General features: G+C 48.4%; 1 protein-coding gene across 3 annotated transcripts in view; it reads right to left on the bottom strand.

Moving 5' to 3' along the window:
* The window catches only part of LOC144822046 (uncharacterized), a 97,592-nt gene extending 75,494 nt beyond the window's left edge, over positions 1 to 22,098 (bottom strand). For all 3 annotated transcript variants that reach the window (XR_013608541.1, XR_013608542.1, XM_078679114.1), the window contains exons 1-3: positions 21,916 to 22,098; positions 13,242 to 13,368; positions 8,626 to 8,736 (exon numbers count right to left, since the gene is read on the bottom strand). Coding sequence is in view for 1 of the 3 variants with exons in the window: in XM_078679114.1 (XP_078535240.1) it covers positions 8,626 to 8,736; positions 13,242 to 13,368; positions 21,916 to 21,957 (280 nt within the window). In the remaining 2 variants the exon portion in view is untranslated. The remainder of the gene's footprint in view (positions 1 to 8,625; positions 8,737 to 13,241; positions 13,369 to 21,915) is intronic.
* Positions 22,099 to 23,475: the final 1,377 nt, after the last annotated feature.

Below are 23,475 nucleotides of genomic sequence, written 5' to 3'. Positions count from 1 at the left end.
ATATTTATTTACATAAAAACAATAGAATATATCTTTCATAAATCATATATTCTACACAGATTAAAAACATACATCAATAAACTGTGATTTAAAAACCAATATCTTTGCAGGTCATTTTTCTATAATGCATCTATACTTCATTCAAAATCAATAATGTACATAGACTATTTTAATCTCACATAACACATTGAAAGAGCTCGATCCAACCATATACAAAGATTAGATCACGGGCCGTGGTCTCACCGGCAGCAAGATGGCCGCACCCTGAGTGGGGTCTGCCGGCCGAGCGACATATCCGCCACAATCAGGGGGGAACGACTATCCCCAGGCAAAAACCAATCAATCAGGGAAATTATAAGCACACTACTCACCCGTGAGGGTCTCAAGGCACTGGGGGGGTTGGGACAGCTTCGATCAGTCGAAGAGCCAGGTCTTGAGGGTCTTCCTGAAGATGTGCAGGGTGGGGGATCATCTGATGTTAATCGGCAGCCTGTTCTAGGTATTGGCCGCAATGTAGGAAGAGGTTCTTCCACCCGTTCTTGCTCTGCGAATGCGTATGGGTTTGGCGAGGGCGAGGTCGGCGGATCGGAGGTTCTTCTTGGGTACGTGGAAGGAAATTCTGTCATTGAGGTATTGGAGTCCGGTGGAAGCATTTGTAGGCGTGGGCAAGTATCTTGAAGGTTACTCTTTTCTCGACGGGGAGACATTGGAGGTTACGCAGGTGCTGGGTGAAGGGTTTGTGTCGGAGAATGCCAAGGATGAGTCTGGTTGAGGTGTCCTCGATAGTCTGGAGTTTGGAGAGCAGAGACTTGTTGATCTCGGCATAGAGGGCGTTTCCGTAGACCAGTCAGCTGGTTATGAGTGCGTGGGTGACGGTTTTCCTTGATTCGGGGGGATCCATTTGAAGGCCTTTCGGAGGATGTGGAGGGTTTTGAAGCAGGTCGAGGCGACGGTGTTGACCTATCGGGTCGTGGAGAGGGAGGAGTCTAGTATGATGCAGAGGTTTCGGGCGTGGTCCGTGGGGTTAGGGTGGTGCAGAGGGCGGTGAGTAACCAGGTGTTGTCTCATGCAGAGGGGGAGGGTCTGAGGACGAGGACCTCGGTCTTCCCTGAGTTGAGCTTCAGGCAGCTGCTGCTCATCCAGAATGTGACGTCTTTCATTCCTTCCTGGAAGTTGAGTCTGGTGATGATGGGGGTGCTTGGTGAGGGAGAGGATCAGCTGTGTGTCGTCGGTGTAGGAAATAATACTGAGTCCGTGCTGTCTGATGATGGCGGCGAGGGGGGCCTTGTAGATGTTGAAGAGCGTGGGGCTGAGTGACAATTCTTGGTGTACTCTGCAGTTGATTTCCGTGGGTTCGGCAAGGAAGGTTGGAAGTGTGATTTCTTGGGTTCTGTCGGCGAGGAAGGAGCAGAGCCAGTCGAGAGCGGTCCCCTGTATGCTGGCTTCGTGGAGTCTGGCAGCGAGTGTGCGCAGGGAGATGGTGTCGAAGGCTGCAGAGAGGTCGAGTAGGATCAGGGCTACGGCTTGTCCTTGGTTGAGGAGGGTGCGGATGTCATCTGTGGCAGCGAGTAGGCTAGTCTCGGTGCTGTGGTTGCTGCGTAATCCTGATTGGGAGGGGTCGAGGATGGAGCTTTCTTAGATGAATTTCATTAGTTGGACGTTGACGGTCTTCTCGGTGACTTTGCCGCGAAGAGGAGGAGGGAGATGGGTCGGTAGTTCTTGAGGTCCATGGGATCAGCTGAGGGCTTCTTGAGTAGAGGTCTGACTTCTTCACGTTTCCAGTTGTCGGGAAAGATGCCAGATTCAAAGGTGGCGTTGATGGTTCATCGTAGATCTCGAGAGATGGTGGCGGAGGATCTGTGGAAGATGTGCGGGGTCAGGGGTCCATGGGGGCTCCTGAGTGGATGCCTTTCATGCTTGATGCGGTGTCTTCAGTTGTGATTGGGGTCCAGGAGGAGGTGGGTTGGCTGGTGTTGCTGGAGGATGGAGTGGTAGAGGCCCTTGATCGTCAGATGGAAGTAGGAGCTGAGCTTGTTTGCAGAAGTCCTGGGAGGGGGTGATGTCTGTGGTTTTGCTGGGGGGGAGGGGTGTCTGGTGAATTCCTGGATGACGCTGAAGAGTTCCTTGGAGTTGCTGGCGTTGGCGAGGATATTGTTTTGGATGAAGGTCCTTTTGGTTGATCTGATGCGTTGGTGGTATTCTGTCATGGCGTTCTTGTAGGTGGTCCGGTCTTCTGAGGATTTGTTGTTTCTCCAGTTCTTCTCGAGACGTCTGCAGGTGCGTCTGGCTTCTTGGAGGGCGGCGGTGAACCAGGCGGCCTTCCTGGGGCGCTGTCTGTCGGGGTTACGTAGGGGTGCGAGCTCGTCTGCGCAGTTGGTCATCCATCTGTGGAGTTATTTGGCTGCGAAGTTGGCATAAGCTGAGGTAGCGGGGGTGTCGCAGTTGAGGGTGGAGTTGAGTTGCCCTTCTGTGATTTTGCTCCAGTTTCTTCGTGGGGGGTGGGGTACAGGTTTGGGTGCCGTGGGTATGGCGATGTGGAAGTGTACGCAGGTGTGGTCCGTCCATGGGGTTGCGTGGTGTGGTAGAAGTGGATGTTACCTCCTGCAAAGACGGGGTTGAGGGTGTGTCCTACCTTGTGGGTGGGGGTGGCAACAAGTTGTTTCAGGCAGAGGTTGGCAAGGCTGCCCAGGAGGGTGGCGGAGTTGGGGCTCGCTGAGGTTGTCGAGGTGGAAGTTGAGGTCTCGATGAGTATGTAGCCCATGGAGCCGATGGCGTGGGGTGCGATAAGGTTGGCAATGCTGGTGAACGCGGTTCGAGGTACGGGAAGTCTGTAGACGAGGGTGCCTCTTGGGGTCGTTCTGGGGGTGGTCTGGATCTGGAAATGGGGCTGTTCGGTGTTGAGCAGGCTGTCGCTCACGCTGGAGGTTGTGAGTCGGAGGGTGCTCGTGTGCAATGGCAAGTCCTCCTCCTGGGCTGTTGGGGCTGTCCTTCCTCTGGATCTTGTATCTATCCGGGATGGCGGTGGTGTTGGTGGACATGGAGTTGGTCCAGGTTTGTGCTACTTACGTGCTGGTATTTCCTACGTATTGTGTGCATTGTGTTTATATTTCTAGGTAGGACATAATACATTGTGTTAGATTGTAAAAAAAAATCTATATTTTTATAACTACACTGTCTGATTCTTTTTCACTTAGCCTATACCATAAGATTAATCACTGATAAAACAAGCTGCTTTACACTCTATCTGGACTAAGCCGAAAGGCTGCTCTCCACAGCTAACACTTAGAGAGCTTTCTAAGGTTGTCTAAGACCACTAAAATCACCACAAGGTTTGTATGGATTAGTGCAGGGTGCTACACTTACATAAGTGAGCACAATATATTAAGCCAGCCTCTCACACTGCTATATTTTGTTTTCTTCAGAGAAAGGGGACTTCGGCTTTCCTCCATTGGAGTAGGCCTGTAGCAGTCCCAATTGATACAGGGATATTGTTCTAGATCCTGGGTAGATAAATTGATAAGGTCCGTCATCTTAATTTTCTTTTTCGCACTTCTTTGTCTCCGGTCTGATGATGTCCCGGCTGCAGGCGTGCCTGACTAGACTGGACATTGTAAGCTTGTCAGAAAAATAGGCTTTGATGGCTTTGTAAACAAGCATTTACAATGCAATAGTCTCTGCATTACTAAAGGTAGAGCTATTGGCATTGCTCATGACATTTTTTTTTTTAAATCATAAATAAATGGGATTGTCATTTATATTGCCAATAAGTTAATCGCTTGCATATGCGAGACCTATTGCATTTGCACCCACACACACACACAGAGCCCCCCACACACACACAGAGCCCCAGACACACACACACACACAGAGCCCCCCACACACACACAGAGCCCCCCCCACACACAGAGCCCCCCACACACACACAGAGCCCCCCACACACACACAGAGCCCCCCCCCCACACACAGAGCCCCCCACACACACACAGAGCCCCCCCCACACACACACACACACAGAGCCCCACACACACACACACAGACACACACAGGCCTCGGTCTTCATCATATCTCGGACATTTGTTAAGGCCGCTTCCTATAGGCCTGGGCACGTGTGGTTAAAGAGTGGAATGGTGAGGTCAATTGGACCACAGAAGTCAATGCTGCACGTAGGAGGCGTTGGCGTCCTGGGCAGTGATCCGATCCTCCTTTCAGGCGGCATTGTTTAGTATTCTTTGTGAGGTCACAAGTTCCCGCTTCAGCACTTCTCAGAATTAAAGAAAAGTTGTGCAGCCCTTTATAGGTGGGAGGGGGATTTCTATAGTCAAGTGAGTAGGACGTCATGGAGGGTACACGAAAAAAGAACGGAGAGAGCAGAGGTGGAGAAGCGAGCTAACGGTGAGTTTGTACAAGAGAGCGGTGCCTCTGAGACACTGCGGCGGAGCTGGGGCAGGGTCAGTCTGTCCTTGACATGTGATGCGCTGACCCCCACCTGCCTTTCAGAGGCGCATACGTTTTCCATAGTGTACGCATGTATGCGCACGGTACTGTTCACCTGACACTGCATACAAAGTATTAAACTTCGGTACACACTTGTTCCATTGCCAAACCTCCTCAGCCTCCTTCCAATAATCAGGCTTCTGGCCCCTGGTGCCACTGCACCGGCTGCACTAATGGATATCCACCTGGGGTATGCAGTGTGCAGTAGCAGTGTTCACGACCCAGCTAAGCTATATCCCTCACTCCTGCACAGGAAGCACTCGGAGTATGCTCGGGTCACTCTCCCCCTCCCCTCCCCTCCCCTCTTCCTCACCTCCTCCCCACCACCCTCAGTTCCCATCACTTCTGCTCCATAACTTTTCTGTACTCACATTGGCCCCGGGAAGGCGGAGAGAGGCAGCTGGTGAACCTGGTGGCAGAGGGATGTGTGCCACCGAGGCGAAGAGCAGAGGCTGGCACCTAGCGCTGGCAGACTCAGGGCACTCCTCCCCCGCGGCGGGACGCACAGTGGTCCGCTCCGCGGATCTGCAACCCTCCTCCCCTGCAGCGCTCCGACCCTGGGAAGCTGACAAGCAACAGATGGGGGAATCCCCCCGCGCGTGCCAACGAGGACCCCCGCCGGGCCCGGGAGGAGGGGCCCGTCCGTGACGTCACGAGGATGGGATTCCACCCGAGCATCCCTCACCCCTCCTCACAATTCAGGTGTTTAGAGGTGAGGGGGCCTCTGATTTGCATCCTACATACGACGATGGGCAGAGCCCCCCGCGACACAGCCTGTCCGGACGCTGCCAGTTGTGCCCAGCATCCCAACCACTGCCAACAGGAACACCCGCTTCGAGGCGCCGGCGTCCTCCTGTGAAGAGAAGCAGGTGTCGGGGTCGAGAGGGGCTTCAAATGGGCTGGAGAGGTCCGGTCCGTTAAGAAAGAGACCCTGTCTAGCCAAAGTGCAGAATGTGTCTGTGACAGAGCATTCATGTAGCGCACTTACAACATACCACAATTAAGTATTAGATCCTGCATCTGGCCGTCATTCAGCCTTCCTGTAACACTAATCAAGACACACAGAAGCCCTGTCTAAAAACTTCTTCAAAACTTCTTCATCTGAGCAATAGAAACTACAGCCCCGCCCTTCACACTTCTCATCTACCAAACCAGCAGTGCTGGGGAAGAACAAATATTGTGTTTTTGGGGAAGTGGTGTAAAGAGTAGTGGTCAAACCCATGTGGTTGCTTGGCGCTAATAAGAAGGAATCTGCATGCTAAAGCGCTGTTCTGTGGAAATGCAGAGGTACACATTTTAGTGCTGCCTTAGAAATAGTCGGCTGCCCACACTATTGTAAACAATTTTATTTCACAGCTACGCTCCTCTCTGTCAGGAGCAGATTTAAACTACCAAGCTGAGACGCCACACCCCCTCCTTTTCCCTTTCAGAGAGAAGAGCGCACAGATGCACGCTGCTGTTTAGTGAAATGATAATGTATCAAAGCAGCCATCTCCTGCCATTTGCCAGAGCCTAGGTGCAGGGCTATAAGTGGGAGGAAAAACTAGTGGTCTTTCAAAGGGGCGTGGCCGGTGTAATTAGGGGCGTGGCTTAAAACACAAACTAAAAATCTGACTTTAGTATAGTGTGTTGCCTGACTGGTATTATGCTGTTTCTGTCATTGAATCCAGATATGTGATACCACACGAAACATTATAGCTACAACAAGCCGGAACTAATAGCTTTGTCAATGTTTGTTAGTTGCATAAAATAAATAAGCAACAACTGTGGCTTTGTTGTATATAATATTGAAAATGGTTCCATTCTGAAACGATGAGTTTTGCATTACTGTGAGTCAATGCTCCTACCTCGGGTGCCCATCAGCCACAGATTCTCTCCAGACTTGAGTAGCTGCAACCCCCTACCCTCACCCCAGACTCCGTCCCCCTGTGTGAGGAAGATTTGAGCCAGGGGATCCGTGAAGGGGACACCGTTTGTCATGTTCACTTGTCACTGTAATGCAATACTAGCACCTTGTGGGAGACATCCTTGTAAAAGAAATGACCGTAACTGGAAATTACCGCCTCTTGTGAAATGAGAGCCTGTGTTGGAGGGGACAAACGGGGCCCTGCTCTACAGGCCTGCCTGCGCCATTATCAAATGGACACTTTCTACGAGTTCCTTTCTTCGGGTCTACCGCTCTTTAAAGAAACCGTACAAATGCATCCTTCTAATTCCCCGAAACAACCAGTTATCTGCAGAAGGAAGCGGGGTTTTAACGGTTACCTTTTGCCGCCAGCAAGCACTCTCTTATTGTGTAAAGGGTCCATCTGCTGATACGCTTCGATACCTCGTCGGTGGCATGAAGCGCTACGTAAAAGCAATAATAATACAATAGACATACCTGACCTAGCGAGAAAGGAACTATTTGGTTTGTCTGTGCAGCGCTGCAATCTTCTCAGCGGGAAACACATTGCTGCTAAATTCTCAACGTTGGCCCCAGGCGAACGGAGCCGAAATCCAGACGGCCATTAAAGTGCACTGTGTGATCCGAGGCAACTCATCTATGATACTGTCCCAGAGACGCAGTGATTTTAAGCGCATTCAGGAGCATCACGTCAAACAATTTTGCCAGAAACTTGCCCCCTAAAGACAACCGCAGCCATTGGTTACATGCCGCCTAATAGAATTGTGCTATATATCTAAGAACTTTCTTTCCGCCATTGATGAGTCTCCTCGTGACTCAACCTTTCTCCAGTCTGAACCGCCCACAAGAGTTCCACCGCGCCGTAAATCGTGCATTAACCAAATTAATACCGGTCACAAACTTTGCACTGCAGGTTCTGGGCCAGCCCACAAATAAACAGGGCTCTTTATCCAACAGAGAAACACTGTTTTTGAAGGGCCGAGCGTTAAGTAAGGGGAACTCAATGGTTGTTCTTTCTTTTGTCACATACACGTTGATCAGGTATAAAGCCCTCCTGACAGCAGCGGGACTCAAACTCCACGTAGTTGACTTTTTCGATTGCTTTTTTAGAGAGGGCTGGAAAATGGGTACTAAAAAAAACCAAGAAAAACGAGAGAACAGAGGGCAGAAATTACTTCAAGAGAGAGGAGCGCTCCACACGACCACGTTTCTCCGAGGCGAGGCAGGAATGCCTCGGAGAAACCAGCGTCTTTTTCAGATTCGGGGGCGTGGTTTTCGTTCTCTCCTCTTCCCATTGGCTGGAAGGTAAAATTCCAGCCAATGGGAAGAGGAGAGAAAGAAAACAAGAAAGCTTAAAAAAACGCCCCCGAATCCGAAAAAGACGGGGCTTGAACCGAGTGACGCCCCTCTCCTCCAATGGCTGGCCTCCGTTTAGGAAGCCAGCCAATGGAGAAGAGGGCGGGTTCCAAGCGCCCTCGAAGAAACATTAAATCTTCGGGCTCTGCCCACACTGCTACACAGTGCGACGCAGTCCTCGACCTAAAAAGCAGCTGGTTTGGAAGATGTTGCGGGCCAGCAAGGAAAGCTAGTGGCGATCCATTAGTGTGTTAATGTGCCCATTATTTTTACAAGTGGTAAAATGACGGGTAAGCCAGATAACCGTTAGAACATGGGAGGGCAGAAAGGCAACAACAATGTGGTTCATTTGAGGAAGAAAAACTGCTGTTTAAGAGAGGTCGAACGAACGTTTCTGTGCACTGTGGCTTGAACCACCTGTTTTGACTCAGGCTTCAGTGCTCACGTGGTTCTTGCTCACACCGAACTCCTAACACACTCGGTCTTTAAACTCTTCAAAACATCAAGAACTTTAAAGCAAGCTTTCACAGAGAGTGCAAGGAAAGAATGGGATTCCAAACCTCCTGCTAGGAGCACATGATTCGATGATATGTTTTGAAGGCAACTGTAGGATTTCAGCATCAAATCTACCTATTAGATGTTAGAACAATAACTTCATGGATAGTGAAGGTTATGTTGACCTAGAGTGAGATGTGATACGCTATTGATATACACAGCTCACTGTGTTCTTGTGAAATAAGTAAAGAGCTCTGCTGCCCAGGATATTTTGGTCCACACGCCATGAAACTGTTAATAGATACATAAACGTGGAAACAACTCTGAACTACTTCTTTTCTCTCTCGAAGAGCCCCTCCTAGTTTCATACTCACTTGAGCGTGCGGTGATCCTGCTGTGGATCTCCAGGTCCTGATTCTCCATCGACAGCAGATCATCCTTCTCTTTTGGTCTCAGTGAAAAGATGGAGGTGGCAATCAAAGGACCTACCGTGGGACATAAACCAACGTCAACATCATTCACTGCGAAAACATGATACGGAAACAACATTATCCTTAAAGAACAAAATCACATGAGACCACTCAGCTCTAATCAGTGTGTGTTGGAGACAGATAGCAAGGTAGAGGTTTGAAGGTGGTACCTCCAGGGGTGCGGTCTGATCTTGTACCGTTAGCTCATCGATTGTTGCCAGAAAAGTATGATGCAGCTTAACAAAAAGCAAGTGCGTCAATCCCAAAAAAAGGAAACCTGGGAGATGCAATATAAATCATGGATGATTTACATGAGACACCTCATTAACATGTACTGGATAAATATGTTTGTCCAAAAAGTCCCAAATTGCATCAGAGTGCATTATAATGCCCACCGTGATTGATTGCATAAAACACATATGTATGTATGTATGGCATACTTATATAGCGCGAACTATCACCCTTAGGGTATCCTGGCGCTTTGACTCCAACATTACGGCTCAAGCAGAGGAGGATCACACAGCCCTGGGAAAGAGGTGGGACTTCAGACCCTTTTCAAAAGGAGTCAGCTCACTCATCTTCCTTAAAGAGAGTGGAAGAGCATTCCACAATTTAGCGGCAGTAAAGCTGAAGGAACGGCCGCCCATTCGTATCCTCTGAATACAAGGGACCACAACCAAAAGGAGCGCAAAGGCCTAACTGCCGAGTACCCTTTAAATTTATTCTGAAGAACAACAGGTTCCAATCCGTGAAGTGCTCTGAAGACAATGCAGGAAGCCTTGAAGCAGATCCGCTGATGAATAGGCAGCCAATGAAGGTCCTTTAAGTGCCAAAGATGATGATGCAGAACGCGCACGTGACAGAGCCAGTTTGGCTGCCATATTCTGGATCCGCTGAAATTGTCTTATCAGAGAACTGGGGCCTCCTAAAAGTAGTGCATATCCCCTCACACCATTTAGTAATCTATTGGTGATTGGACATAATTGGCTAGACTATATTAAGGAATCAATTTCATTGAGGTGTACCACAGACACCACCAGTTAAAAAGCTTATTCAAAGGGTCATTTTTGCATAATCAGATCATCACATTCCTTACGCGGGGTCATATTTTAGAATATATGAGGTGCGGAGTGTGGAATATATGCTGACTAGCATCTTCAATGAACATCTTATCCAAATACAAATTAGTTTAAAAAAATTGTTAACAAGTTCAGCAGTGAAGACAATCTGCGCAGAAAGGTTTTCTAGCTAATTACTAAATCACCCATTGAAGGGTTTAAACCGAGCCACAAACTTTAGTGCACTTGTCTCTTGAGCCTTAGGAATGGATAGAGTTGCTTCTAATTCACCCATGATGAAGTGAAAGTGTATATTATGGAAAGTTTCAAATATTTCACAATACTTACAAATGAAAAGATATCTTCAAAACAAAAAAAATTAAACCAGTGAGTAACTATTAATGCCTTTTCTTCCTAAAAAGGAGGTTTGTGATCACGCTCAGAGATGGCAGGTTCAATAGTTACAGCTTACACTTGTTGGCTCCTAGTGAGTGACCCCTAGGACATTCTGATACCTATACCTTGGCTTTAGGCCGTTGGGATCCCCAGGGCACCAACTACATGCGTGTAAAGAGCGCGGTGTCATGTCAGATAAGGCGGCTTTCATATTTACTGACTTCAGATGCTGGTACCAAGTCGGCCCTAGTGCCGCCTTTCACCCAAGTCTTTTATAAGCCTCTCCATGTTTATGTCAGTATCACGTTATATATGTCATCTTCTTATGTGCGTTTAATTGCCTTTTCAGATCTTCAGAAAGGTAAGCTTTCCAGCAATAACTCTGCACCAACTGGTTAATGCTGTAATCACAAATACAACATTACAAGCTAAATCAGTTCTAAACTGAAATTGATACTTCTGGCATTCAACTTTGCCATTTCGTACTTTTTCACCTGGGTTTGCTAAATCACTTCAGCTTTGAGTCTACAATTGGAGCACCCTTGTTTGTCGAAACCAGCGGGTGTGTTTTTTTACTGGGGGAAATGTTTGATAGACCTAGGTTTTAATCTTCAAATCTTACAAATTATGGCTAGGGCAGTGTTTATTTAGGGATCCACAAATTCAATGATTCCAAACTTCCAGAATGTGGTCAGAGCCAGACAAAGAATCACCCTCCATGCATCAGACTTCGAGATTTTGTATAAACACTGAAATATCTAGAAAATCCCATGCTTAACTAATAATGCAGATGCCAGAATGCCCTCTGTTTGTTGGGATTATGCCTAACATTTGGAATCTTGACACCAACCTCTAGTATTTACCGTGGGGGGTTCTGCATGAGATAGGGAGCACATTGCCAATACAAGATGTCAATTGATGTGTCTTACACACCCGAGCAGGTTCCACGGAGCGGACATCACTGCTCACTGTGCATTGATCCCGAGCAGCCAGCATTTATTTTGCTCAGGGATGCAAATCTGGTGTTTGGATCTGTGCAGTTTCATATGTTGTTGGTCTCATCTTGATCGAATGGCATGTTCCTGATGTGCTGATCATATTCCAAATAACTAATAAATGTGATTGTGCGTGCGAGTAAGTGTCTGTCAATCAAATTGCTTTAGCATAATTTAGCCGGGCTTGAATGACAATCCTACCCTTCCAACAAGGAAGCACATTAGTATGCACTGGTTAGGAAATATATGTCCTATTGCGGCTGCTTCTAATCCCTTCCTTCCAGTCTGTTCCTTACTGTCTCAGTGTTAAGTTACTTCTATTACTTTTAGTGTGTCTGTCTGTGGTGTGTGCGGGTGTGTGTCTGTCTGTCTGTGCCCACACAGGTCCAGACATGAGCAGATAGTAGGCCCCTTGCCCAGTTCCACATAATGGAAGCCCTGTGTGAACTGATTATTATTAGGTCACATAGAAACTTTAACCAAACTGTAACCAATTCTCCTGTGACGATCAGCTCAAGGGACTGGCCAACTATATATATTTACTCAGCAGTGCACTCTGTCCCTTCCTAACTGAAGCAGGGTCTATTTTATCATAAAGTACCCCAGGCCCATTCTGCCCACACCTGGGGCATAAGGCCCAGATAAGGCCTAACCAGCTAGCATATAGGAATCTGTTAAGTGGACCATACTGTCCCAGCTGTTCTTTTCTTGCTAGGCCTCAAAGTGTTTCTCTCACAGGACATCTCCTCAGCGAAGCGCAGCTCCCCCCATGCCTACCCCCGCCCCCTCTTTGTACCAATCGGCTCATCTTGGTCAACAACAGGCCAAATAATCCTCTCTCATGTCTTGCGCTTACCCATAGAAACTATAGGAACTTATTAGCGCAAGAGGAAAACGTGGGGCAACAGTTGTTTTCACATTTTCTAAATTTCTCAATTTATCGTAATTGTTTTCGCGAGCTTGCCTTATTGAAACTTACGACAGCTGCGTGCCAATAACATTTGTACATCTTCTGCTTTTTTTAAGGATTCTGAGAAATTATACTAACCGATTTTGATAAACAATAGCTAAATAGAGACAGGATTTGCGTATCAGTGACGTACCCTTTACGTATATGAGATGTCAAAACATGAACTTGTGGTCTAACGGTTCTGCATTAAATCACTACAAAACATCTGACCAATGTCCACTCGTCGAACTACCCCGGGTCATGACGTATGTGTGGTTCCCTTCAGCCATCTATCTAGCATCTTTGGCAGAAGCTATAAATGCTTATTATATTTTGAAATTGTCTCTCTCTCTACTCTGCATTTTCATTTATCTCAAATATATTTACATTTGCATTGCATGAGTTTGTTCTTCCCTCCAGAAATGTGTCTTTAAATGGCAAGTCTTTGCTAGGGCTTCCAGGCTCATTATTGAATTTTAAAGTGTTTCTTTTTCACTTCATGTTGGAAGTGGTTTCTTTGTAATAAACTGCACCAAAGCCTGACTCAAATACCTGTCTCTGACACATGTATTTTCTCAAACTTTCCAGAAGCTCCCCCTCAAATTAACCTGCCTTGGTCCAGTGCCCTAGGACCACAAAATATCTCCCTGTAACATTTTGGCTACCACGCGGTTCACATGCTAGTTTTCCTGCAGGCATCCTGTGATAGCGGACGGAGTGATTGCCCCGACTGTGCAGGCTCAACACGCTCACGGGTAAGTCTCGGAGACAGGGGTTGTTACAATAATAGGGATGAGCCCGTGGTAGATAGGGCAACCAAGCACACATCCACTGAGCCAGGTCTTACTTTCAAAGGACTTAAAACTGGGCCCGCAGTCCGACATTTTAGGGGGCACTGGTTCTCTCTGAACTACACTGATCTGCCCAAATCTGAATGCTCGCGTCATCAGTGAACAGGGGGCAAATTGTGTTAAGAAAGCTACGTTAAGTTGAAAAATGCTGTGTAGGCCTTTATCTGACCGCTCATTTAAACATAATAAATACACGTAATTGTAAGAGAACTGGGAATGGACCACACTGGACAATTTAATCACCAACACAAGGACAGAAAGAGGACATTACCCAGGGAACTGAACGCTTGGTGTATGTCCTGCATGACACTTCTGTAAAGTTCTTTCTGCCACTGGTGTAAGAGTTTCCACTCCTCTTCCGAGAAACAGGCAGCAACGTCGTAAAATGTAAATGGAACCTGCAACAATAAATGTGAAAACACTGATTTAATAACTTCAGTAACTGTGATACATCCTAAGGAACAAAGGTAGCAGGATGTGATAGACGCTCATCTGTACAGTGACACAGGGGTGATGGGTGAAGCCTCTATTGCTCTGTGTACTATCTGCAGGCTCTGTATGGAAGGGGCCTTTACTAAGTGAAGGAGTGTTTGTTGGCACAGGGTTTGATCTGACTGAATGTCCCACCAAGAGTCCTCTGGAGGAGTCAGTGGAAGGGCAGGTGGGCGCAGGGAGACCATTTGCTCTTGTGTTTGTGGAGAACACGCATGCACCTGAACACAGATAACCAACCCACACGTGCACACAGTGATTTTCACCACACTGAGCGAATGCATGTGTGTGTGCTTGCAACCATGTGGCGCCTGTGCAAATTGACAGTTCTTTTGTTGAGGTGTGAACGTGACTGTGTGAAGCTTGAGTGGACGTCGAGTATCATCTGGTGGTGTGATAATATGATTACGTCTTTGAGATGGGTGGTGGAGATAGGAGTCTCAGTTAATGTATGTTTTCTTGTGATGTTAGCTTGGGTACCGTGGTCTCTGTAATTAAATATCTGTACTGGGATTAGATGAGGCTGGGAGGGTTATGGAGGACCCAGACCAGTGAGGTGTGGCAACCCTGAGGCCGCACACTTATGTTGTGCTGTGCTAATTTGAGGAACAGAGTCCTTTTACATGCACTACTACAAAGCAGGTGTGAGCAACATACAACAAAATAATTTGTTGTGATGTTATGTAGTTCAGTAGTTTTTAACCTGGGGTCCAGGGCGCCATGGGGGTCCCAAAAGCCTTATCAGGTGATTCAATATTAAAAGATTTAATAAAGTGTATATGAATAAAGAAGAAAAATGTACAACCAAAAAAGTTTAAACGGTCTGTAAATACGAAAGAATTAGAAATTGGAGGATAAAAATGCCATTAGTATCCGCAGATTGATTCATAGGAGCAGTGAAAGTGCATTAAACAGAACATAGCATGGACAATGACTGGCTTCAATTGAATTTAGAAAAGCTCTAACCATCCTACTAAAATGTTGATTATGTTATATTTGTTTGCAAATTAGATCAAATGTTTGATCAATTGTGTAATTGTTTGATGTTGGTGTCTGTATGTTTGGTGCATTGTTTTGTGTTGTAAATCATTGAAAATGCTTCGGCCGGGTCCCCAGCTTCTAATAATGACTCAGTGGGGGTACCTGGGTTCCAGTGATAATTAAGAGGGGGCGCGTTAAGAAGTGCTGTTGTAGCTCATGTCAGACTGAGATATAGAGTTCCTGGAGTGCAGGTTTTGCTACAAGCCTGAGCAGGATGGAGGAGTGTAACTGTACATTTGTTCTCTGTGTTGTGTGCTGAGGTGTTCTGCTTGGTGTAATGTAGCTAGAGATGTGGTGTAAAGTGTTTCTGCATCAGAAGGTCACATTAGTCATATCTCTGCCTTTTCCGTAGCGAGGTGTTTGCTGAGTATAGAACTCAAAAAACAACCCAAATTGGATACAGCGCGTGCTAGTAGTCGTGGAGTTCTTAAAATCCACCTTGAATGAGGCAAAAGTAGTAGTTGCTACTTGAGGACGTTTCTTAGTACACTTCTGTCTCAAGTTGTTATTGAAAAGGGGGTTAATATTTTATATTCAACCTCAAACCTAGTGTAGAGGAAATATAAAATTATCCTCAACACAGTGAGTAATTTTATTATCTAATTTTTGGACAGAGGACTATTGATGGTTACTGAATCATAAAGAATTCAATTTAAAGATATATGGACACTATATACTTAAATTATACGTTCCAATCCTTCCCAAAGAGGATAATGACTAAGGGTAATTGTGTTCTTCTATTCTTCTGGAACCCATCCCAGAACTACTTGGACTGGAAAATTGAGGAAGAGCTAAAGGGCCCACGTGTTATCCCTTTCACTTCATTCACACAGTTTACAGGAGCTGAGAGTAAATCGGCAGTAGCGCAAGGCGGATCCGTATCATCAATGTAACATCACAAAAAGGTCTAGGTTTAGTCTTGTTGTCTCAATAAAATTCTCTGACAACAACACATTTTCAGTTCAAGCCACCAAGCTCTGAAGTTCACCACCAACCAAGATTGTAAGCATTCAGAAGCCGATGCACTTGAGAATAAAGTTGAAACGTGGCTAGTTCCAAGAGAGCTTCACCGTCCACTCACATAAGACAGAACTGCTGTAACTCATGCGCCAATTCACAACAATAAACAGTTACCCATCACTGACTGAGCAGACATGGGATAACTGAAGAGGTCTGCCACAGACCGCTAGTTAACGGAGGACTCTAACAGAGTCACCACTGCAGGTCCAGAGAAGCGACAAACCACAGTCACTTTTTGACATCTCACAATAACAATCATTATGGGTTGATAATAACTAAGTCCATCTTAAGTGTCCTCGAGACGTAAACTTTAAACAAAATATCTCAGAATGGAGAACCCAGCGCTGTAAGCAGCTCCATGGACCAGGATCATGAACCATACTGTGCAGGGCCTGCAGAGTGCCTCAAAGCTGCCAGCTGACTGAAAACAATAAACTGAGTGCCTGTCCCTCACACAACACAATAACCCCACCTCTGTGATCATCACACACAACATGGAATCACTTACCACCCAGGATCCGCATACAACACGCTTCAGGACACCCACCTTGCACAGTAAAGCATGTGCGCCTCTGCCCACGCAGGCAAGCGTGTCAGCACCCCACAGGACAAGCACTATATACACATGCTGCAGTACAGTGCAACCATCCATGGAAAGGCTTCATGACTGAGTCACGTGTGCACGGAAAGGCTCCATGACTGAATCACAAGGTGCATGGAAAGGCTTCATGACTTAGTGACGGGTGCATGGAAAGGCTTCATGAGTGAGTGACGGGGTGCATGGAAATTGTTCATGAGTGAGTGACGGGTGCATGTAAAGGCTTCATGAGTGAGTGTCGGTGCATGTAAAGGCTTCATGAGTGAGTGACGGGTGCATGGAAAGGGTTCATGAGTGAGTGACCGCTGCATGTATAGGTTTCATGAGTGAGTGACGGGGTGCATGTAAAGGCGTCGTGAGTGACGGGGTGCATGTAAAAGATTCATGACTGAGTGACGGGGTGAATGGAAAGGGTTAATGAGTGAGTGACCAGTGCACGTATAGGTTTCATGAGTGAGTGACGGGTGCATGTAAAGGCGTCATGAGTGAGTGACAGGGTACATGTAAAGGCGTCATGAGTGAGTGAGGGGGTGCAGGGAAAGTGATTATGAGTGAGTGAGGGGTGCATGGAAAGGGTTTATGAGTGAGTGAGGGGGTGCATGGAAAGGGTTTATGAGTGAGTGAGGGGGTACATGGAAATGGTTTATGAGTGATTGAGGGTGCATGGAAAGGCTTCATGACTGAGTGACCGGGTGCCTGGAAAGGGTTTATGAGTGAGTGACAGGTGCATGTAAAGGCTTCATGAGTGAGTGACGGGTGCATGGAAAGGCTTCATGACTGAGTGACAGGTGCATGGAAAGGCTTCATGACTGAGTGACCGGGTGCATGGAAAGGGTTTGTGAGTGAGGGGGTGCATGGAAAAGCTTTATGAGCGAGTGACAGGTTCATGTAAAGGGTTTATGAGTGAGTGAGGGGTTGCATGGAAAGGGTTTAAGAGTGAGTGAGGGGGTGCATGGAAAGGCTTCATGAGTGAGTGAAGGGGTGCATGGAAAGGTTTTATGAGTGAGTGAGGGGTGCATGGAAAGGGTGTATGAGTGAGTGAGGGGGTGCATAGAAAGGGTTTAAGAGTGAGTGAAGGGGTGCATGGAAAGGCTTCATGAGTGAGTGACGGGTGCATGTAAAGGCTTCATGAGTGAGTGGTGGGTGCATGTAAAGGCTTCATGAGTGAGTGACAGGTGCATGGAAAGGGTTCATGGGTGAGTGACCGGTGCACGTAAAGGCTTCATGAGTGAGTGACGGTGCATGTAAAGGCTTCATGAGTGAGTGGTGGGTGCATGTAAAGGCTTCATGAGTGAGTGACAGGTGCATGGAAAGGGTTCATGGGTGAGTGACCGGTGCACGTAAAGGCTTCATGAGTGAGTGACAGGTGCATTTAAAGGCTTCATGACTGAGTGACGGGTGCATGTAAAGGCTTCATGAGTGAGTGGTGGGTGCATGTAAAGGCTTCATGAGTGAGTGAGGGGGTGCATGGAAAGGCTGCATGACTAAGCGATGGGGTGCATGGAAAGGCTTCATGAGTGAGTGACGGGGTGCATGGAAAGGGTTAACGAGTGAGTGACGGGTGCATGGAAAGGCTTTATGACTGAGTCCTCCTCCTCCTCTTCCTCCTCAAGAAACCAACGGTCGACCCAACGGACCTGAAAAACTACCAGCCCATCTCTCTCCTCCCCTTCGCAGCCAAAGTTACCGAGAGACTCGTGAACGTCCAGCTGACCGCCTTCATCGAAGAGAACTCCACCTTAGACACCTCCCAGTCTGGATTCGGCAGCCACCACAGCACCTCCTCGCCGCCGCCGCCACTGACGACACCCGCATGCTACTAGATTAGAGACACATCGCGGCCCTCATCCTTGTAGACCTCTCTGCAGCCTTCGACACTGTCTCACATCATCAGACAGACTCCACGTCGCTGGGATACAAGGAAAAGCCCTCAACTGGATCCAATCCTTCCTCTCCGGCAGAACCCAGAGGATCAGACTCCCTCCCTTCCTCTTGAAACCCACTGACATCAACTGCAGAGTACCCCAAAGATCATCGCTTAGCCCAACGTTCTTCAACATCTAAATGGCCCCCCTCGCCGCCATCGTTAGACAGCATGGGCTCAGCATAGTATCCTACGCTGACGACACCCAGCTCATCCTCTCGCTCACGAAGAATCCCAAAGACACCAGACTCTGCTACCAGGAAGGAATGAAGAACGTGGCAGCTTGGATGGAGGACAGCTGTCTGAAGCTCAACTCTGAGAAGACCTCAGTCCTCATCCACGGGCCCTGCACATCCGCCTGGGACAACACCTGGTGGCCCTCTGGAGCCCGCCCACCCCAACTGACCACGCTCGGAATTTCAGCATCATCCTTGACTCCTCCCTCTCCATAAACCGCCAGATCAACGATGTCGCCTCCACCGGCTTCAACTGCCTTCGCATGACCCAACACCTATGAGGCCTCCACTGGCGTCCCGTCGAGAAGAGGATCACCTTCAAACTCCTATGAGGCCTCCACTGGCGTCCCGTCGAGAAGAGGATCACCTTCAAACTCCTAACGCACACCTACAAATCCCTCAACATCGGACCCAAATACCTCAACAACAGAGTATCCTTCCAAGTACCCAAGAGGAACATTTGCTCTGCCGACCTCACCCTGGCAAAGACCCCCCACATCAGCAGAAACTGTGGGAGAGCCTTCTCCTACATCGCAGCCAAGACCTGGAACGATCTCCCTGCGAACATCAGACGCTCCCCGACCCTGCACACGTTTGTGAAGGATCTCAAGACCTGGCTCTTCGACTGATCCGGAGACGCTCCCCCCCAGTGCCTTGAGACCCTCACGGGTGAGTAGCGCGCTGTATATACACCCCTGATTGATTAATTAAGTGACGGGGCATGTAAAGGCTTCATGACTGAGTGATTTGGTGCATGAAAAGGGTTTATGAGTGAGTGAGCGAGTAACGGGGTGCATGGTAAGGGTTTGTGAGTGAGTGACAGGGTGCATGGAAAGGGGTTTATGAGTGAGTGGGTGACAGGGTGCATGTAAAGGCTTCATGACTGAGTGACGGGGTGCATGGAAAGGGTTTATGAGTGAGTGAGTGATGGGGTGTATGGAAAGGGTTTATGAGTAAGTGACGGGGTGCATGGAAAGGAGTCATGAGTGAGTGAATGATGGGGTGCATGGAAAGGGTTTATGAGTGAGTGAATGATGAGGTGCATGGAAAGGGTTTAGGAGTGCGTGACAGGTTGCATGGAAAGGGTTTATGAGTGTGACGGGTTGCATGGAAAGGGTTTATGAGTGAGTGACGGGGCATGGAAAGGGTTTATGAGTACGTGACGGGTTGCGTGGAAAGGGTTTGTGAGTGAGGGGGCATGGAAAGGCTTCATGAGTGAGTGACAGGTGCATGGAAAGGGTTTGTGAGTGAGTAGGCATGGAAAGGGTTTATGAGTGAGTAACGGGGTGCATGGAAAGGGTTTATGAGTGAGAGAGGGGGCATGGAAAGGGTTTGTGAGTGACTAACGGGGTGCATGGAAAGGGTTTATGAGTGAGTGACGGGGCATGGAAAGGATTTATGAGTGAGTGAGGGTTCATGGAAAGGGTTTATGAGTGAGTGAGTGGGTGCATGGAAAGGGTTTATGAGTGAGCGGGGGGGCATGGAAAGAGTTTATGAGTGAGTGAGTGAGGGGGATGCATGGAAAGGGTTTATGAGTGAGTGAGGGGGGCATGGATAGGGTTTATAAGTGAGTGGGTGAGTGAGGGGGCATGGAAAGGGTTTGTGAGTGAGAGAGGGGGGCATGGAAAGGGTTTATGAGTGAGAGAGGGGGGCATGGAAAGGGTTTATGAGTGAGTGAGTAACGGGGTGCATGGAAAGGGTTTATGAGTGAGAGAGGGGGGCATGGAAAGGGTTTATGAGTGAGTGAGTAACGGGGTGCATGGAAAGGGTTTATGAGTGAGTGACGGGGCATGGAAAGGATTTATGAGTGAGTGAGTGAGGGTTCATGGAAAGGGTTTATGAGTGAGTGAGTGGGTGCATGGAAAGGGTTTATGAGTGAGTGGGGCATGGAAAGGGTTTATGAGTGAGTGAGTGAGTGAGTGAGGGGGCATGGAAAGGATTTATGAGTGAGTGACGGGGCATGGAAAGGGTTTATGAGTGAGTGACGGGGCATGGAAAGGATTTATGAGTGAGTGAGTGAGGGTTCATGGAAAGGGTTTATGAGTGAGTGAGTGGGTGCATGGAAAGGATTTATGAGTGAGTGGGTGAGGGGGCATGGAAAGGGTTTGTGAGTGAGAGAGGGGGGCATGGAAAGGGTTTATGAGTGAGAGAGGGGGGGCATGGAAAGGGTTTATGAGTGAGTGAGTAACGGGGTGCATGGAAAGGGTTTATGAGTGAGTGACGGGACATGGAAAGGATTTATGAGTGAGTGAGTGAGGGTTCATGGAAAGGGTTTATGAGTGAGTGAGTGGGTGCATGGAAAGGGTTTATGAGTGAGTGGGGCATGGAAAGGGTTTATGAGTGAGTGGGGCATGGAAAGGGTTTATGAGTGAGTGAGTGAGGGGGATGCATGGAAAGGGTTTGTGAGTGAGAGAGGGGGGCATGGAAAGGGTTTATGAGTGAGTGAGTAACGGGGTGCATGGAAAGGGTTTATGAGTGAGTGACGGGGCATGGAAAGGATTTATGAGTGAGTGAGTGAGGGTTCATGGAAAGGGTTTATGAGTGAGTGAGTGGGTGAGGGTGCATGGAAAGGGTTTATGAGTGAGTGGGGCATGGATAGGGTTTATAAGTGAGTGAGTGAGTGAGTGAGGGGGCATGGAAAGGGTTTATGAGTGAGTGAGTGAGGGGGCATGGAAAGGGTTTATGAGTGAGGGTGCATGGAAAGGGTTTATGAGTGAGTGAGTGAGGGGGCATGGAAAGGGTTTATGAGTGAGTGAGTGAGGGTGCATGGAAAGGGTTTAAGAGTGAGTGGGGCATGGAAAGGGTTTATGAGTGAGTGGGGCATGGAAAGGGTTTATGAGTGAGGGGGCATGGAAAGGGTTTATGAGTGAGTGAGTGAGGGTGCATGGAAAGGGTTTATGAGTGAGTGGGGCATGGAAAGGGTTTATGAGTGAGTGGGGCATGGAAAGGGTTTATGAGTGAGGGTGCATGGAAAGGGTTTATGAGTGAGGGGGCATGGAAAGGGTTTATGAGTGAGTGAGTGAGGGTGCATGGAAAGGGTTTATGAGTGAGTGGGGCATGGAAAGGGTTTATGAGTGAGTGGGGCATGGAAAGGGTTTATGAGTGAGGGGGCATGGAAAGGGTTTATGAGTGAGTGAGTGAGGGGGCATGGAAAGGGTTTATGAGTGAGTGAGGGTGCATGGAAAGGGTTTATGAGTGAGTGGGGCATGGAAAGGGTTTATGAGTGAGTGGGGCATGGAAAGGGTTTATGAGTGAGGGGGCATGGAAAGGGTTTATGAGTGAGTGAGGGGGATGCATGGAAAGGGTTTATGAGTGAGTGAGTGAGTGAGTGAGGGGGTGCATGAGTGTCCCAATGGCTCATGTTGGCCAGTGGGGGCTCTGCATGGGAGGGGTGCTGAGATCAGAAGGGCAGTAGCTCCTGGAGGGGCGTGTACACTGATGCACGCGCCCCTCCGTGGGCACTAATGGAAGGCGCGTGCACTTTGCATGTGGTGACCTTTGACCCCCGCGCTCTCTGCACCGGACGGCCCTCAGACCAGTACTGTGCAGAGACTGACCTCCGTTCAGGCACAGACACGAGGGCGCTCTCAGAGCACGCACAGCAGTGACCCCGTGACCCCCGGCGCCCCCTCACCTCGGCAGCGTCCCGCTGGGACATCTCCGGCCTGGACTTCATTCTCGCTCCGCGGACGGGGTCAGAGCCGGGGCCGCGGGGACGGGCAGGGTGTGCGAGGCCCGGAGACAGACGCCCCGCCACAGCGCCGCCCTCAGCTCCAGGCGCTCGCTGCACGGGTCAAAGGGCGGGCGGGGTCATCCTGACCCGAGACGAGGAGCATGCGCATGCGCACTGGCGGGTCACTCCGACGCTGAGCATGCGCAGTGATGAGCGCTTCCGCGTGGCGCATGCGCAGAGATGGCTCACACCGATGCCGAGCATGCCCCCACATGGGGCACTCCAGGTGAGGCCGCGCGCGGAGGGCCTTCCACAGAAAGTGAGCATGCGCACGGACGGCCCACGGCGGGACGGGCTCAAGGCCAAGGTGCGCATGCGCACGAACACAAACGGCACATTACCGCATGCGCACAAAAGAAAATCCCTTCAGCGCGTTTCATTTTCGTTTCTGCCCCTGACGTGGACACTGGGAGGACATAGAGGCGGGACCCGCCCCAGTGTGGTGACAGAGACTGCAGGGCGTGAAGGGCAGGGGCACTTTATTTTATTCATTTATTTATTTAATGCATTCTTATAAAGCGCGGAAGGTGTCAGAGCGCTGTACAATAGAACCAGTTACGTTACACGAGAGAACTGTTGCAGGAATAAAACAAACAAAAATAGCATGAACAGACTGTACAAGCAAAAGTAAGAATAAATATGACAAATTTTACAATGACTAAAGAACTTTCTTGTGAGCAATAGCAGGCCATAGAATCAAAACAACGCAGGCAAAAGGAACACAATTTCAAACGCAGCAAGCACAGGATGTATAAGCAAAAAAAATAAACATATGTGGCAAATTTACAACGACTAAAGAACTTCCTGGCGGGGTCTGAGAAGGAGGGAATTAGTTCTGAAAGTGTCTTTGGAATAAAAGAGATTTGAGATGTTCTGGCTGGAGCAGTCTTTATGGAGGCCACACAGTGCCCACTCTCCTTGTCATTCTTATCACTGATTGATGCAGAGCGGTGAAGCGTGAGTTCTGTTCCCACACTGGAATCGTAGCGTCTTCCAGCCGCGGTCCCTGTAAATGACTGCGCCACACGTCTTTATTCGTCTACGTGGAACTGCGAACTCAACATTCGAAAGCAACCTTCACTGCAATACTCTCTATCCATTAGGTCATAGCTCTACGGAGTTCAGCAGGAGCCAAAAGGGTTCCGTCATTGTTAACTCGCAAGACCCTTTGATAATTGAAAACGTACCAGTTTTATAAAATATGTATACATTTAAATCTCCTTGGCGCTGCAATTGTTTGACCTGAATGTGTTATACAAAGTTGAGACCTGCCAGCAGCATGATTTAAGATCTACTCAAATGGAGAAAAGGCAGTAACAGTCACTGGTGCTCCAGAATCAGTCTCTCCTAAACCATGGACATCTGGTGATCTATGACTCAAATGCAGAAAGTGAGAAGAGTCTCTGGTAATAAACTTCCCACAAAGCTGGACAGTCACCATGTGCCCTTTGGTCAACACCA

Source organism: Lissotriton helveticus, chromosome 3_1 (assembly GCF_964261635.1).
Source record: "Lissotriton helveticus chromosome 3_1, aLisHel1.1, whole genome shotgun sequence".
NCBI lineage: Eukaryota > Metazoa > Chordata > Amphibia > Caudata > Salamandridae > Lissotriton > Lissotriton helveticus.
This window is presented reverse-complemented; position numbering and strand designations above follow the sequence as displayed.